The 18370-nt window shown below is 36.0% G+C and overlaps 1 protein-coding gene across 6 annotated transcripts in view; it reads left to right on the top strand.

Annotated features, from left to right (window-relative positions):
- The window catches only part of TLK1 (tousled like kinase 1), a 68468-nt gene that overhangs the window by 15420 nt on the left and 34678 nt on the right, over positions 1-18370 (top strand). For all 6 annotated transcript variants that reach the window (XM_013098883.5, XM_072040950.1, XM_027461925.3 and 3 more), the window contains 3 exons: positions 11292-11410; positions 13167-13238; positions 17032-17107. In XM_013098883.5, coding sequence (XP_012954337.1) covers positions 11297-11410; positions 13167-13238; positions 17032-17107 — 262 coding nt within the window. In that variant the 5' untranslated portion in view covers positions 11292-11296. The remainder of the gene's footprint in view (positions 1-11291; positions 11411-13166; positions 13239-17031; positions 17108-18370) is intronic.

Here is an 18370-nt window from a genome sequence, read left to right as displayed (position 1 = left end):
GCGTGCAAGATGGGTAGTCCTCAGGAAAGAGCCGTGCTGAAAAGAATGAGAATCCCTTCTTTCTTTGTTCTAAAACTTAAATGAATGAAAGTGATAGTATAGCAGAAAAGAAAGCTGGTTTAAAATTAGGCAAAGTACTAGATAGGAGAAACAGCTGTAATGCAGATTTCTTTAATGATGATGCTGAGCAAGACTAAAACCAGATTTCTGACAAATGATTACATATGATGTTTCTTTGTTTTTGAACTGGGTGGGTGCTGAATTAGAAATTAAAACATTTTTTCTTTTAGCCCTGAACTTGATTTTTCACTGATTCATGTGTGATTTCATACTAGACTTTTTTTTTCCATCTCTGTAGGATGGAAGTAATGCTGCAAGGTCCTAGGAAAATGTAGGTGTAGTCAGTAATGTATTGGTGTATGTATGTAATTTATTTGGAGCTGTGTTCTGAGACACTCCTCCTTATGAAGGGCATTGAGGAAGTGAATTTCTTGCTGTATTCAGCAAAAGCTTGGATTCTCTTGTCAGTTAGAGACAGCTGCTTGAGTAAATTAAAAGAAAAAATAAAGGAAAAGAAAAGAACAGAAAAAGAGGAACATATCTAGTTGCCTGATTCTTTGAGCACCACCTAGCCTCTAGACAGGGTGCCTACAAGAGACAAACAGCGATCAGTCATGCAGTTGGCGTGGCCTTACTCAGCACAGGGGGACGGAGCCACCGTTGCATGAGCTGCCTGGTGTCGTGCTGTTTTCTCAGCAAGCTTGTCGAAACTCTTGATGTAAATTTTGTTTGTTTCAGTTTCTAGTGTTTTATGTGCTGTGTGCTGTATGGGTATTTCAAAAGGAAAAATTAACAGTGTTGATGTGAGGTTAAGACCATTTTTCTTAAAATAGCGTTGCTGAAAAGCCAAAATGGCATATGAGGCTTGTGGTTACAGTCAGAGGTGAGTCGACTGTCCCTCTTTAATCTTAGAGGCTTGATAATTTATTTTCTACATGTTTGCTGTGAAACTGTAGCCTGATACATAAGTATATGGGGGTTGAAATTTGGTCGATCCCAATGTTATGAAAGAAATAGATGAATGTAGTTGGAAGGACTTGTTTGATTTCTCACTAGCAGCGTGAGGCTCGCCTGTAGCAGTGCAGGTGGGAGCAGCGAGGGGAGGGGAGGTGACTGTGCCGGAGAGGTTTGGAGATCACAAGGGCAGAAGTGGCCGTAGGAGCTACGGAAGTAAGGCGATTAGGAAGTTTGGGGAATTAACAACTGAAACACGCTCCTATTGCCACAGATACAGCTTTCAAATACCAGATGACTTGTGTTGAAACTGGGAAGTACGAGATTCTATGAAATTGTTTTTTATGGCCACCTTTTTACCCTATGGATAACTTCCAGACAAATTTATTTGGGGAAAAGGTGTGTGGTTTGTTTGTTCCTTCATGGCTCGCTTTTTCTGTGGAGTGAGCAAGAGAGGCAGAAAAATGCTGCGGGGAGGGGCACTGCTCTCCCTTCCTGCTTGGTAGGTGACCTCTGCTTTTAACTTCCTTTCCACTCCTTCCTTAGATAGCAGAAGCTGCTGTTTATTTTTGATATGTACAAAAGGCCTGTGCCATTTTAAATTCTTGCAGAACAGCCATTTCGTGGGCTCAAGCATTTAGGGCTCCTGGTTTGTTTCCTTATAACTGAATGCAGCAAATGAAATGTGCTGTACTTTCTAGTATTTCTCTAGGTAGATGTTTCTTCTTCATGACTGCTCCGGGCTTTTAGTGCTTTTCAACATAGAAATAGAGGGGGGATGGAAAGAAGTGAGCTTTTGTTGAAAGTGTGATGCGCTTTTTTGGTGTATCACAAAACTCGTGTTATCCTGTGACCTGTTAGTCAGTGTTACCAACAAGTGACCCATAAACTTGCAGCTTGCTTCTCCCTGCCTGCTGCCTGTTCCCCAAAGGGGACAGGGAGCATCTGTTTTTTTTTTTCTGCAAATGAAGCTGAAGAGGGCAAATTCTGCTTCTGTCTTTCTGTCTGGATACCCTTTATAGCACTGTCTGGGAGCAGCAGTAATTGCTGCAGATTCCTCTGCATAGAGATGAGAGGGGAGCTGGTAGAGACGGGCAGACAGCATGTCACCTGCATGTGTTTGGCCCAGGCAGTACTGTTTTTTCTCTCTCTTGACATAATGTTGTGTTCAAGGCAGATGTGTGCTACCTAGAAATAGTCTTTTAGTGTTTCTGCCACAGATGTCTTACCATAACTTTGGCCAAAACCTTAATCTCTTTCTGTAAAATGCAAATAGGCTTTTCCTAACTTATAGGGGAATAGTATGCATAAACTTCTCTGTGTATTGTTTATTTCTTTACTGGTGTACTTATATACTACAGTGCAATATACCGACACCGTTCTGTTGTCCTATGGGGGCAGTATGTGGACTTTTTAACTTTTTGATTCACCAAGCATCTCCAGAAGACTTAAACAACAAGAACAACAAAAACAACAAACCCTAAGTGGTGCTGTCATGTTTTCTTCTAGTCTTTCTTCTAACTTGATAGAATACATCCATACAAACAATATCTTCAATGTATTTTTTTCCTTAACCAAAATGTTGTCATTAACTCTAAAGAAAGGAAAGTTACTGCTTTTGACCTTACAGTGAAGTCTTCCATTTCCAAGAGGAAGTTGCCTGGAACCTAGAGATGATTGCTTAAGGCTTTAAAGGAGACTCTAGAAAGTGTAGTACCATGTTCATGCAGTCACAGATTATTATAGTGGTGAGAGATGACCAGAAATGCCAGGAGGGTGTGCTAGTTGCTTACCCAGCTGCTGCCAGCCCAAACAGTTGTCTTGAACAAAACTTTATTAAAAGCACTTTAAATGAGTGCTTTGTACTTCTGATTATTCTGTCACTGTAGCAGATGTTCAGATGCTGTCATTGAAAAAGAACTTTACTGAAGATGTACAGATACTGAATAACACATGCATTTGTTCTAAATGGACTAAATGCTTAGAGTAGTAGTTTGGACAGCGAGAGTGAACTAGTCAGGTAACTTGCTCTCGGGTATCACTGTCATCAGCTGTGACCAACAGAAAATGGTCAGTGAATACTGTTAAGCTTTCTTGTTTCTTTGATATACATGGGATCTAACAGTTTACTATGAAGTGGTAGAAGGTAGTGGTATTCAAAAGCCATCAGTCATCCTGTTGAGTCAGAACCTGCTCTTTGATCACTTTTGGTAATCAAAAGCAATCCAAAGAACAATTGCAGGTGAGTAATCTGGATTTCAAAAAATATGGCAAAATACAGCACTCAACATTAAATAGCAACAAGTTTCAAAAGAATAGATACTATTCCCTGTAAATAACATATTCAGGATATCACCAGTCTAGTTTGTAGATGTTCAGAGTGCTCAGTTCTTTGTCAGTCTTTTTCTGCGTACAGTATTGTAGCCAACAACACGGGAAGTCTGTTTTTAGCAGATATTTTACTATTTAAGCTCTTAGACTTATTCTGAACTCATACAACTTTTTAAGTAGGACATATCCAGAAGGGTTGTTATTCACTGATAATACTTCTCTGTGGAGTATATTATTATTTAGTGCCTGTTTTGTTTGATACAGGAAGGTCTTCAAGATGGGAAAAGATTTGGGGTTTCAACACAGGACATACACTCAGCTTTTCCCTAGCACAATATTGTTTTTAAGTCTAGAAGAGATTACTGGACATGGACAAGGATCTTGGGCAAGTTCTTTGTCCAAGTGGAGTGTTCTGCTCTTTGGGCATAGCAGGTACTTCTGTTACTATGACCATGAACTGATCTGTTGAATTCAGTTTTTCTCTAGTTAAGGACTGTAAAGGAGAGGGGAAAATACGGCGATACTTATTTTCAAAAGGTAGCCTCCTTACCGCTCTTGAGGGTTGACCGTTCCAAGGTAAAGGATTTCAAGATTTAGTAATACACCATATGTTCTTTCAGTTGTCCTTTTCCCTTTGTTCATCAAGCTAAACTTTATTCAACAGACTCAGGAAGGACCTTGTCGTGGTTCTGTTGCTCATAGCGTTATTTGCTATGCTAACGCTTCCTGTACATGGTGCAAGTGGAGTTGTATTAGTAGCTTGGAAAATGGTTGGGTAGGTGCAATGTTGAATGTTCTGTGTTACATCTTATTGTTAAAAATTATTCTATGCTTGTCAACTTCTATCATTAAGATAGGAAAAAAAAAAAAGCAAAAATAATGATGTAGTAATTTCAGGGGCAAAGTGGGAAAAAAATGTTCTGTGACAAATTCCTGCAAGAAAAGGTAGCATAAAGAAAAGTCTGGCTAAAGACTTATCTATTGTAAGGACTTGTGTCAAATTAAGTGTTGAATCTTGTCTTCTGCATAATGAACAGGATTGGAATGAGATGTGGCATGCCATTGTTTCAAATGAATATTTCAAAAAAGCTTTGGTAGCTTTCAAACCCATCAGCATCATCAATTGTACTTCAGTCTTAGAAGATGTCATAGACATACATGTTGTATATTCTCAGGTTTGGAATATAATTTTTAAAGGTGCTCAACCAGCTGTTTTTCTTCTTTCAAGTATTTCTCTTGCCTACATTAGTGCTTATCTTTCATAGGTACTGTGCTGCACATGTTGTGCTTACACTGGTGCAATAGATTTGTTGCCCATGGCGCTGAAGGAAAGCCCAATTGCTTTTATGCAGTATGTAGCCAAGATGCTGTCACTCAGAAATAAGAGCTTTCGGTTGCTTCAGGGGGCCAGCGTGCTGTTCTTGAGTCGTGTATGGCGTTTGGGCAATTCGGTAGTACTTGCAGGGGATAGAACCAGAGGGGCTTAGAAAGGAGGTGTCTGTCACTGGCTTGCCTTGGACATAGTTACATGACCAGTTCAGCCCCACTGACAGCAGAATAGACCCTTGGGGAGTTATCGTCCGTTTTGTTGTATGAATCATTCTCTGAGCTTCGCATGAGCCATTGAGTTTCCGTCCTTGTGGCATGTGCTCACACGCATGAGTGTGTATTGTTGGTTCATAGCCAAAATGAAGGCTTTGATAAGCAACTTGTAAATCCATCTCTGCCTCAGCTGCCTACAGCTGTCTGATGAGACACATAACAGCCAAGGGATCCTTAGAATATGGTACCTAGCTGAAAGGTGGGAAGATCATTGGGTTGTTACCCACAAATGCCTCCTAGCTGATGTGGATGGATTTGGGCCAAGTGGTTTCTTCATAATTCTTTCTTTAAGATGTTTGTGGAGGTTCACTCAGGAACATTTCTCTCTAATTCACTTTTCCAGCTTGTTGGCCAGACAATTGAAATCCAAAAACTGGCAGCATATAGATGAAGTCTAAAGATCGTTAGAATTTTTTAGCGTTAAAGAATTGATTTCTGTTGGAGAATGATTTGTAGAAAATGGCTTATCTATCCGGCAGCTCTGGGCTGGTGAGCTGTTGGAAAAAGTGAAATAAACAACCTCCAAATAGCATTCAAAAAAAAAAATAAAAAAAAATCTATGGTCATTTGGGGGGGGACAGACTTCAAAAAAGACTCTGAAAAAGAAATAGATTGCATCTTGGGGTTTGGAGAGGAAGTACACAGAATATCTTCCTGACCTTACAGCACCAGGAGAATTAATGTTGAACATAAGAATGCATGTAACCCTAACCATCTGCTCTTCCTTATCAACTCTTTAGTTCAAGGGAAATCAGAAGTTGTAGGGGCTTTTTCTCCCCTTCAGAAGAATGTGTTTTGGTGTGTTTTTTTTTTACTTTGTATTTTAACAAGATTGCATCCAACAATCATACAACTGTAACCAGCAGACAAAAGTCTTTATAAAAGTACTTTGGAAGTGGATTTTCAAATTACATTTGTCAAAACAAACAAAAAAACCAGCTATCTTCTGATGTTTATAGGGAATATTTTTTTCTTATTTGTTAGATTTACTGTATTTATGTTCTTTAAGACTGAAGTTTTTTGGTTACATTTTTTTTTTTTTTTTTTTTTTTACTTCCTACAGGTTTTATATGGACTAAAGTCTGATCTATCTGCCTGCTAATTATGCAGCATTTTTCCTAAATAAAGCGTCCTCCTTCCCTTCTTAAAATACCTCCTCCCCCCAAACCACAACTCCAATAAGCAGTAGTTATATTTCACTTGCCTGCATTCTTTTGAACATTATCCCCATTTTAAAGTACCTGAGTAGCTTCAGAATCTTTTGGCTAGGTGAAGGGCTATAAAGACAGAGAAGTCTGAAGTTTGTTTGAAGTTAACTGTAAATCTGTAAAGGAAGGAGAGACAAAACACTTACTAACTTGAATTTCAGTTGCATTTCCAAGTAGTGCTTTTAGGAATGCTGTTTAAAGTCAATAATTTTCAGGCAAAATTGTGGCTTTATGTTGCTGGATTTTAAACAAGTAATTCAGTAAGGGTATCATCTAGTTCAGGTTGTTACTCATTGGAACCCATGTGGAAAAATCAGCAGACATGAATGATATAAAACAACTTGAGGTATGGGATGAGTTGTCTTACTGAAGTCACATCTTGTATGTTATTTAGGTTGCTCTTTTAAAAGCACAGTCCTTCTCATTTCAAGAGGATTGCTTTGTGAAATAAAAGAATATTAAGTGTTTTAAGTTCACCTAGGCACCTTATCAGTGGTAAGAAGTCTGTTAGTAAACAGAGGTAGAAGATAACTTGAGTAAGAAAAACTGTTATCATAGGTCTTCTTCCCTATCGCGGGCTTTGATGTTACCAGCTCAGGGACTGAGGAATGCTGTTTTCACTACATATTTAAAATGACTCTTGATCAGTGAAGTAGGTTCTGTTCTTTCCTGACCCTAGGTTTAGATAAGTATTCATTAGGAATTTCCTATCACTTGCAATCTTTTCAAAAGGTTAGTTTCACTTGAACATCAGGATGTATTTTTTTTCCCTATTCTACTGTTTCTACTGCTACCCTTTGACTTGAAAGTCTTCATTGTAGCTTGAAAGTAGTACTCTACTTTTTCAAGTTGCCTTTGTGGAAGTTATAGTATAATCTACCCAATATTTATGGTCTCCTATATAAAAGTTAATCCTCTGGAAAAGCCAGAGATTACAGGCATTTCTCAATTTCCAGGTTATGCGTTGTCATGGCTGATCTGTGGCTGTTTTTGTTAAGTATTATGTAAGTGCTGCAAGTCTAGGGTCTTAGTAAACAATGTCCTATAGATTTTGGATATGTGACTATTGTTAGGAGGTATGTATAATTTGAGGTTTTTCTGTTTTAAATCTCGGATTGTATTCTGATGTCCCGTCGACTGGTGGTTCAGGTTGGATGGGACCTTATTGACTCCAAAGGCCCTAGAGCTTGAATGCCTGTGGCCTTGGGCTTGTAGCTCACCCTGGATGGTGATGCACTTCAAAGCCTTCTACTGAGGGTGGGCTGTGTTTGTGCTGCTATCTTGGAATTGAATTCTTCCTTCTCAAATTACTGCTGGTTGGCTTGATGCCATCATACTAGCACCTCAACTTGTTTTCTTAACACATTAGTAGTTTTCAAGGCTGTCTCCAATGCTGTTTTCTGTGATTCCCCAAAACATGCTGTCGAAGAAAGATTTAGCAGCACAGGTCAACTTTTTTTTTTTTTTAAATCATTTCTCAATTCCACAACCTAAATGTTCTATTTTAAATGGAACAGATATTTTTCTAACCTAAAAATTAGGAAACTTGCATTCAGTCCATACAGTGTGATGTTTTTACTGTATGTTGATTTGCCTTGCTTTTTCACATGCTTACAGTTATAATTTAAAGACATGCTCCTTCACTGACTGCTTGTTCTGAGTTGCTTTATTGCTGAGCCATAAATAAAGTATAAGCTGTAATAAATAGAAAGTTTTACTATTTAGAAGAGAACTGGATCAACATGACTTGTACTTGTCACTGTACCAAATACTTCATTTTCTTGGAGGCAGAATATTAGCTTGATTACCTTATTTTCCTGGAGAATGAGAAAGTCCTTTCTGGCTGCTTCTGCAGTAAGGAAGGCCAAGAATTTCAGAAGGATGAGAGAGAAGAAAGAAGCTGAGTATGTATTTTGTTGCTTTTGTTTTTGTTTCCCAAATGAGACTAAAGCATAGTTCAAAAGGAAGTACATGTGGATGCAGAGATGAGATGCATCTTCATGTTGGTAAGACTTTCAAGGAAATCAGTTGTGTAGCATTTTTTATGAGACTGCAAGAATTTAAAAGTCTGTAAAGCTTTCGTTTTATCTGCCGGTGCATGTGTATGACATGGTGTCATGATCAGTTGTTAAGAAGTTAAATTATTAGAGCATCAACAAAGTGGGATAAATATATTTTAGGATATTCCAATTTGAAATAAAGTTACTTAAAGACTATAAGAACTACATTACAGTGCAGTTACCATGCTAAATCTTGATGTTTCTAGTTCCAGAGATTGTTTGATACTTTTATTTGAACTTCTATTTAAAAAAAAAGAAAAAAGTTTTCCAGGCTGCTTTTCTTACCATTTGAAATGTGTACCATTCCCCTCTCCCCCCCCCCCCCCCCGAGTCTCTTTTAGCCAGGTATTAGTTAGATCTATTGATCTTAAGCATGCTACTGTCAGTGAAGAGAATACATGGTGGTGATATAATCAATGTTAATGTGAAGTGTTCCAAAACCAAACGTTGGACATGAATCTCACGCCATGCATATTACCATAATACCTGAGTGTCTACAGGGAGTACATTAGGAAATTCTATTTACATTTGGGCTATTGTTGAACTGTCGTCTTCTCTTCAATAGATAAGTCTCCCTGCTGAAGTATTTTGTTTTGGAATTAAAAGCTATATGCATATAAGACTGCTGAAGAAAGCAGAGCAAACCAGTATGCCTTTCACTTAAGTGAAAGGTGATTTGTGCCAGTCTTGAATTCAGGGGAGGGGGCCTCAATCTAATCTTAAGGGTTGTTCTCAGAAGAATCTAGCTTCTGCATAATGAACTTTATCTTCATTGTAGAAGGCTGACAATGTGTGAAGCTGTTGATCTTTCTTCATCTGGAAGCTGTAATTGATTGCCAGATAACAAGTGTCCGTTCAGGGTAATAAGGGAGTCGAAGGTAAAGATTGAGGCTTGGAACTTGATTCCATATTTAGTAGGAAAGAAACTTGTCTGATCTGTCAGGCCTTTGTGTTTCTGTCTGCAGCTCTGCTCTGTAGCCTAGCAGTGTTCACAGTAGAGATCATAGTATGCGTGTGTCCCAAAAGATCCAGTTTGTCGTAGGTTAAGACTTACAGCAGAAGCTTCGGCTAAACTTTCTCCTAAAATGTCATTTATACTGAGGTGCGAGCAAATGTTTGGTCAAATTGTCATGTCTCTGCAAGTATTCATATATTTGGGCATTTGAGGCCTGGTGTACAGGTGTTGTTGCACTTAATTATTTTCTGGTTACCAGTTGTGAAAAATTCAAACTACTGTGGAGAATCCACTGATTTCTTACATCTCTGTTTTGGTAAGGTAAAAATACGATATGACTGAGGATACTGAATGCCATGCAAAAGCTTGCAATTTCTCCGAGTTTATAATTCTGACTTTTGACACAACCAATTGCTAAAGAAGTTATGAGACCTTTGGACTTCTTAGAAGAGTTCTGGCAAACAAAAGTCCTTCACAGGACATTATAATAGGACTTTTATAGTAGAGGCTGTGTAGGGTTCTGAAAGCTAAATTGCTGCAGAAGAACCCACCCCCCACCCTATCAAAATATACAGCAACTGGGTAGTGTTGGTTATTTTTTATTTTCTTAGATGACCAAAAGGAGCTTTGCAAAATCTTGTAGTGATTACAAGAAATAAAGAGAAGTTGCTTTTTAGGGCTCACTGTAATCATTTAGGTAATCTTTGAGTTTGTTGTTGTTATTTGGTTTTGGTTTATTTTTTTTTTTGAAGATAGTGGACATTTGAGTGGCAGCAGTTGGTAGGAATGCCAGTCTGTCATTTAGCATCATTATAAATATGCCTCAATTAAATGCTTGAGCTTTGAGTTGGTGAATTGGCTTTCAGAGGTAGGAATGAAGCTAGTTCAAGAGGTCTGTGAGTATATTTTTAAAACTATAGGTTTTGTTTATCTTGTTAGCAGCAGTAGGATTTATGAAATTTGTAGTTTCCATGAAAAGAGAATTCCAAAACCTTTTTTTAATAGTGCCATTTGAATGCACATGGTTATTACTTTAAGTCCTTTTTGTACTATTTTTCTGACTGTGTGTTGTCCTGTGGGATTGAAAAGCACAAAGTTGGTAAGTTGTATTTTAGTTGAAAAAATAAGGCTACAGCATTTTGTGAGGTACTAGAGGGATATGTCACTAAAATACTTCATAAAGACTTTGGCATTAAATAACTTATTTAAAATAAAGCAACTGAAATGTTTCCAATTTGAAGATAAACTGAATGTTCAAGTAGTTGAAAAGACAAAAACAAAGAACACAGTTTGTGTAAATACAGAAGGCTATTTGTCTACATGATCTTTAAGACTGATTAAACAGTCGTAAGTGATTTAAATACAAATTAGAAAGCTGCACATCATGCTCGTGCTACACATGCTCGTGTAGGCTGAGCTCATCAGAAGCTCCTTTTATTCCCCCACTTCCCCTTATCTTCCTTCCCCTCCTGATGCCAGGAGCACTGCTTTACCTCCTCCTGGCAGCATCTGTAGGAGGCACCACCTGTACAAGGGTCTCTGCTTACTCCTGGCTCCTTACACATTGCTGATCCTGCTTCTTGATTGTCTGCCTTCCAAATAATACCGCATTTCCTTGTGTGTGCTGCAGACTATGGTTTATGTCCTCATTTTCCCTTTTTCCTGTGATTTTTACTTGACTTGGATATTGATGTTGTGATAGTCTAAACAATTTAAATAATACAGTGATCAGGGGGATTTGCTGAATTGGGAGGTTTTATGCTGGAAAATATTTTGCTTTTGTCGCTAGTTTTTTGTTTTTTGTTTTTTTTTAATAGCTATAAATAGTTACCTAGTTGGCGTATCACACACTGCAGGCTCCATGACTCTTAACACGCCTCTAACAGATTTTAGTTTTCACCAAAATTGACAAGGGTATTCTGATGCATGGAAGTTTACCCAAAATTTCTAGAATTCATTGAGTTAATTTCTTACTAAGTAACAGATGGTGAAACATTGACAAGTCAGTGGCATAAATCCTATCTTTGAATAGACCGGTGACATTTTTGGCTTTTTTGTAAAATACTTCACTGCAAGCAAGCTTTTTAGGGAATATAATGATTTATTTTATTTTATTTTTAGGAGCAATGGATGAGCTTCATAGCCTGGACCCAAGAAGACAGGAACTGTTAGAGGCAAGATTCACGGGAGTAGTGAGTGGCAGCACTGGGAGTACTGGAAGTTGCAGTGTTGGAGCTAAAGTAAGTTCTAAGAGCAGGTTACTCAGATCTGCTGTCTTTGAAATGTTATCTTATAGTGTCTCACTTATATATTGCCCATGCTATTTACTTGTAAAAGTACTGGAATGTAGTAGGGTCTCAGAAAAATCATTGTTAGTTGGTGATTTTGGTTTAAGATAGGATTGTTTATCCTGAAATGATCTATGACCATATGAACATTGAATTGTTCTTAAAAACACCGAAGAATGGAGTTATACAGGCTTTTTCATGGTTTTGTTCTAGTGTACGTGTGATCAGAGGTGGAAGTTTTTCCCAATATTTAAATGGAGCTGTCTCTTCTGCAGATGGCCAATTATTTAACTGTTTTGTGTGAAATAGACTCACAGAGTCGTGTGTGACCTATGTTTCCAAAATTAAACTTGTTTGAAGACTGATATATATGTAGGTTAGCAAAGCCCTATTCCTTCAGCTTTTCCAGGCATTTATATCAATTTTACGTACTTTCATTATACACTTTTTGCAATGTGTCCATTTATGTTAAAACCAAGATACAACACTTCAGTGAAAACCTTATGAACATTAAATAGTATGGCTTAATTACCTTCTAAATGTCATATATTACCATTCAGTTAACACATCTGCAAAATAAATCTATCTTTATAACAAATTCTATTCAAACTTACTTCAATTTCTAATTTTCTGCAATACTGTTGCCTAAACAGGGTTACTTCATTTTGAGTCATTTGACCCTGATGACCAGATACTGAAAGATCACAAAGAACAAGTACACATAGGCATTTTTAAACTAGAGACTGTTTTAGGGGGGCAAACCATTTTTGTGTGTGTGTTTTTAGTGGTGTTTTTCTAGAAATCTTAATTCAGACGTGATCTAGTTATTCAGAAGATGTCACAGATCTATACTGTCCTGCAAGCTGATGCAGCGCTGGAATTTAATGCTTTGAAGCAAGCTGAGCGTGTGCCTTCAGAATAGTTGTTTTACTTCAAAGTATTTGTTCTGCCTTCCTATATGGAAAAAGAGAATAATCCAGCATTGTAACATTTTTTTTTATTTAAAAAAAAAAAGCTCAACTTACATTAACAGTTTTTCATAAGTGAATACGGAGCAGACTCTTTCAATAGAATGTCCTTGTCATTCTTTGTTGAAAAGATCTTTGGATAAATCAGCCTTAGAAAAAGAATAAATACTGTAATTTGAAACTATTTCAGTTTTTTTCTTTTTTTGCTCCACTAGTCTAAATTTGTTGTAATAGGGGATATATTTTGTTGTAAAAATGTACAATGATATTGTCAGTAGCTTGTATTTTTGCTGTTGAATGGATTAAGGAACTCTCTCTACAATAGCCTAGTGCCTGTCTTGGAGAAAACTAAAACATCATTTATTTTGAAAATTAAAATTATTAGTAGCTTCCAACACTTTCAGCAATATTGGATGTATAAACACATTTGTTGGAATCATTTTGTAGGGTTTCTCATTTAATGTTTTGCTATTTCCAAACGGGACTGAAACAATTTTGATATTTTAGTCGTTTTTTGTTTTTCTTGGCTTAAAAGAAACTAAAATAGAGAACCATGTCAAAACATACACCCATCAAGTTTCTTATCCTAGGGATATTACAGGGACTCTTATAGCTAATCATTTTTTCCTTACAAGCATGAAATTTGATCACTGTTAATTTTTACAACTGTGAGTGATAATAAAGGACTAGCTGTTTTATAAATGTGTATGTAATATTTGGTATTGTATTTTTCTTGGTAGGCCTCAACAAATAATGAAAGTTCGAATCACAGTTTTGGAAGCTTGGGATCTTTAAGTGATAAAGAATCAGAGGTAAGTATACTGGGCGTATTTATTATTACCTAGAAATTTTAATGCTTGCAAGGCATAATTTATATTCCACTTGGCTTTTAAAGTAAAATACAAAATACACATCTAGATAGGAGAAAGCATGCATTACTAAAAAGTACTGTTCTTTGGCTTTTAGTCACAAAACTAGATTTTGTTTACTAGTTTCTTCTGGTTTACCTATCTAGTCATGCAATGAGGATAAATACTACAGCTTTTGGTGCTGAAAATGCTTAAATACTTTGCTAACTTTTTTTCGAATAAGTAGTAATGCTTTTCATCGGCACAGATAAACTTTGACTAAGGTTTTGAAAATATATTTGTAATACTTGGTGTAGTAGAATATCATTTTACAGCTGGACACGTGGGATGCAGAGGCAAGATGTTTTTTTCACAGTCATGTCAATCTGATAGTCCAATCTACTTTTTCAGTCTCTGCACAGTGTTTTAACCTCAAGCTATACTTCTGGGTAGGAATACATACTGTATATTCCAATATACATTTCTATATACATTATATATATTTTAATACTTGAAATCTGAAATATAAGTATCTTTAAATGGTCTCTGTACCAAGCAGTTCAGTATTGCAAATTTGTGTTTTCTGAAAGTTCAGTCTTAATGACATTGAATAATGAAATATGGTTTCTTGACCCATTTTCAGAAGTTGTCAGTTGTATTCGCTTAAATTAAATTTTAATTGTAATACCAAATACGTTAACAAGTTATTTTAAGAACAGAACCCTAAAAACATGTTTCTTATGTGCTGTAGTCCTATGGAAAGTACACTTTAATACCAGAAGCAAGGTGTCTTTTTATGGTGTGACAATGAAGGTTTCGTAATAGAGAATTCCTGTTGTGGAAGGTAGTATAGAAATACAAAGACGTGCTCATATGGGAAGCAGTACCATCACTTGATGTGTTGAGAAAGAACTACGGTATTACAACAGCTGTTGAGAGAAAAATGTAGAAATGCAAATCTCAGAAACATTGAAATGAATTTGTAGCAAGAATGGCAGCTTCTTAGTAAACATGGTGGTACATGGTACATTCATGTAATCATACTGTACTTTCATTGCTAAGTTACTAACAAAAAGAAAAAAGAAAAAAACATTCTCACTTAGTTTTCCACACAAGTGGAAATTTTTCATTTTCCTGGTGTGTCAATTTTTTTTTTTTCTCCACAATGGGCTGCAGAAAAAACAACTCTAAGAATTACCTTTTTTTTTTTTTTTTTGGACTGATGGAAGCATCAAGGACAGCATACTTGGATAATAGTTTTAGTAGACATACTTCACAAAGTAAACTTTGAACTGCAAAATAACTCGAAACCAAAATTTATTCTGGCTCTTCAATCTTAATACCCAGACCTGTATTTCAGTTTCTTTTTAAACTTTTATATTGCTACTGTTTTATTAAATGCTTTGTTGGTATGGTGCATATTTCTTAATTTAGTGTTGTAACTCTGTGTATTAGCTGTTAATAGTTGGGATAAATCCTAAGTTGACTACCTCAGATTGTGAACAAGTGCTTCTGTTAGTTTTCCAGTATTTTTGGTGCTCCCCACCATTCCTTGCTAAAGTGGATTACTCCTCCTTGTTTTGATTACAAATACGTTCTTTTAATTATAACTACTATTTTCTGTTTTCTGTAGATAATGAATTATTTAAAGGAGGAAAGCCTTGTCTGTGGCTTTATTTGTCCAGTTTGATTAGTTATTTAAATGTTTTGCTCTGCTTACTTGTAGCTTTTCAGTTGCTTCAGTTCCCAATAATACAGAACCCTCATTATAAATGTAATTTCAGAAATAACTGAAGGTTTGATCTAATTGGAATTCATAATGTGCTGCTGAGAAAAACAGCACTGCTGTATTTATTTGTGTATAGCTATAAAGCTTTGGGGGGGGTGTAAGATTTAAAACAAAGTACTTACGCAAAACTCATCTCATTCATTGTGCAAATGAAAAATAATAACAGCTAAAAAACAAAAGGCACACTGGCGATGTAAGTGTTGAGACAAAAAAAATAATCTGATTTTATTACACGCTTTTTCCTACAGAAATTACTTCCTTAGTTACATTGTTACCAGTTTTTGCAATAATGGTAGAAGATATTTAACTACACATAAAATATATAGAAATTCTTCTCCAATTTTTTTTTTAAGGAAATCGATTAGTTGAGAGTTGGTGCTTAAAATGTTTGTTTCATAAAAGAGGATGTTAAAAGCCAAGTTTTAGAATATAAATATGAAGAAAAGACTGAGGGGAACCACATTAGAATTGAGAAGCAAGCTAGGATCAAGGCCATGATGGTCAAGGCTCTGCTAATATGCCAAGCTGTGGGTAACTTTAGCATAGATTCAAAAGCTAACTTTGGGTAACTTCCAAAGTGTTTTCTTGCCTATGAAATAGCAGGATTTTAATCTGAATCTTGGCTATAGGTAAATCCTTCTGAAGTGATTGAAAGCAGCTTGAGTCGTTGTTTACTGGAAGGATACGCCTCAGTCCCATTAGACTTTGGTTTCTTGTAATTTATATGATTCCATCCATTAGAAAGGATTTTGGAGAATATTTGCTAGTGATAGATGCACACTGTACATTGCCATGCAAATATTGTGTTTAGAAAAGGATGATCATGACCTTGTTGGGTAACCTCATTAGTAACCTCATTAGCGTGCTAATACTTTCTAGTTTGGGAAGTTAAATGTTGAAAGAAATCAGAAGAGCTTGAGGAAATAGACATTTATGAATTACTTGAGTTTTAGTTTTAAAACTACATGTATAAACCTGTTTGAATGTCTGTTTTTTAAATAGAAGACATCAGTCGCTGCAGTTGGAAACTAATTTTCTTCAGGGAGAATTTTAAATGCTTAAGCGTTAATTAGCTTGTAAACAAGTTTTTTTGGCTTGATATGGTAGGTAAAACTGACTACATTAGAAGGATAACTGCAAAATTAAAAGCTGGAAAATACGAATAGGATGAAAGTGTGTGGCTAAATAGTTTCAATCCAGTTATATGGAGAGAGAGCTTAATGCCAACTATTTACCTGACAGCAATTGCAAATGATTAAAATAATATTTCTGAGGTACACTTTCTGCTTTTAGAATCATGTCATCATAAGCTAACTCCATTTTCAGGAGTCCGTGTTGTTCAGTTGGCTAGTGTACAATAGCATTGTAAAGTGCACAGATTTCAGTTGGAAGAGTTTATTTCATATAATATTTAATACATATATGTGATTTGAACTTAATTTGTAGCCTGCTAATATGATGGTTATAATTGTAAAGCTTCCAAAGGTGGTTTTTGAAGCAATTCAAAAAATTAATGCCTATAAACAGTATATGCTATAGATAAGGAAGTGAGAGCTTTCTTGTTCTGACTTTCCACTTGTAGGCTGATAAATTTCTGTAGATCACAGGTAAACTCAAGTGGTTCTTTGCCACAATATATGTTTTGGGATTTTTGCAGAAAATGTTTGAAGGTACCCACGTGAAGTTCTTGGAACTGAAACATACTCAAAATGCTTTTAGTGATAGGTTTGAGATTTGAATTATGATGACGTTTGCTATATTGGAAAATAATGCTTTAAGCACAAAATTATTCACAAACTTGGTGAAATGATGAAATATTGGTATCATAAAGGAAAGAAACATCTTATCACTGATGGCAAATTTAGTCTGAGATATTTTGTACCGTAAGATTTGAACTTATCTCACAATGCTATAGCAGTGACATAAGTGAATAGAGTTGTTGGATCACATTGTTTTTGTTCTTCATAGACTCCGGAGAAGAAACAGTCAGAACCTTCTAGAGGAAGGAAAAGAAAAGCAGACACTCAGAGTGAAAGCAGCCAAGGTAAACTAAACTGTACATGAATTATATGGTTATTTCATACATTCAATCAAATTATAATGCTGTTTTTAGTGTTAGACTTAAAAATGCTGCATTTTTGCTTGCGTAAGACGAGTCTTGGTTTTTGTATTATAAACTACACATCTTCCCACCCCACTGAAAATTTATCTGCCACTGGAAGGGACAGGCAAGTAAAACTTGAGCCATGTTGATAATAGCCTGTAAGAATTGTGCACTGCTCTGCGTGTAAGTTGCAGCTGTGATGGCATTCTGTGTAGTTTTAAAATCGTAGCAGTTCTTTTCATCAAAAATACCTTTGTGGTTTGTATTTCTCTTCAGTACATAAGGAGAAAAATGGTTTACTGATTATAATGTGTGATTGCTTGGTTTTGAGGTATATTTAAAAATGATTGAATTCTATTCTTCCTTACTGTGTGTACAGTATAGTGCTGTAGAGGGATGGATGACTCAGGATGAAATAAACTTTCCATTCAGTGTTTACAAAGCATGGTTATTGTTGTTCCTCTCTCTAATGTGACTTTTGAGGGGAGGAAATGGTGGAAATTTAATTTCAAGACAAAAATTAATCAAAAGAGGAGAAGAACTAGTTATGATAACATCTGCATTAGATTCTTTTTGTTTCTAAGCTAAGAAATGCTATTTCAGATTCATACTCAATGTGCTCCATATCTGGAGGGCTTCATGATGCAACATACTATTAGTTGAAGAATTATGTGGTTTGACTAAAATGAATTTCTTTGTAAGTGTTACTTCATAGAGACCTGGTTTGTTCAAAGAACTTGAATGAGATTTCCTATTTCCATTGTTCTAGTAGCTCATCCTTCCTGCTACTAGTAGGAGTTGAAATTAGAGATGATAGAAATTTTTAAACTTTTTGGCATAAATTATAACATGATTATAATGTTTAATAATTACTATTTTACTGTCAGCAGCAGTGAAACTGAGTAGTCTGAACTGCAGCATTCATAAAGAACTGTCCTAGGAAACTGCAGAATATTGGAGTCGTAGAGTTGAAGCACAGCAAATTCAACTATTACAATGAAAAATGAAGAACAAGCTCTTGTCTACAGCATACCTAGGATTTTGACTTCCATAACATACAAAATAATCTATAAATGTTGAATAAAAGTAGTTCTTAAAATATGGAGGTAATTAGAAAGTAGGTTAAAATCAGTGTGAATCTACATGGAATTGGCTGTGCCAAAATAAGTTGATGTATTTCATCAGTGCAGTTATGACGTGGAG

This window comes from Anas platyrhynchos, chromosome 7 (assembly GCF_047663525.1).
Source record: "Anas platyrhynchos isolate ZD024472 breed Pekin duck chromosome 7, IASCAAS_PekinDuck_T2T, whole genome shotgun sequence".
Classification (NCBI taxonomy): domain Eukaryota; kingdom Metazoa; phylum Chordata; class Aves; order Anseriformes; family Anatidae; genus Anas; species Anas platyrhynchos.
This window is presented reverse-complemented; position numbering and strand designations above follow the sequence as displayed.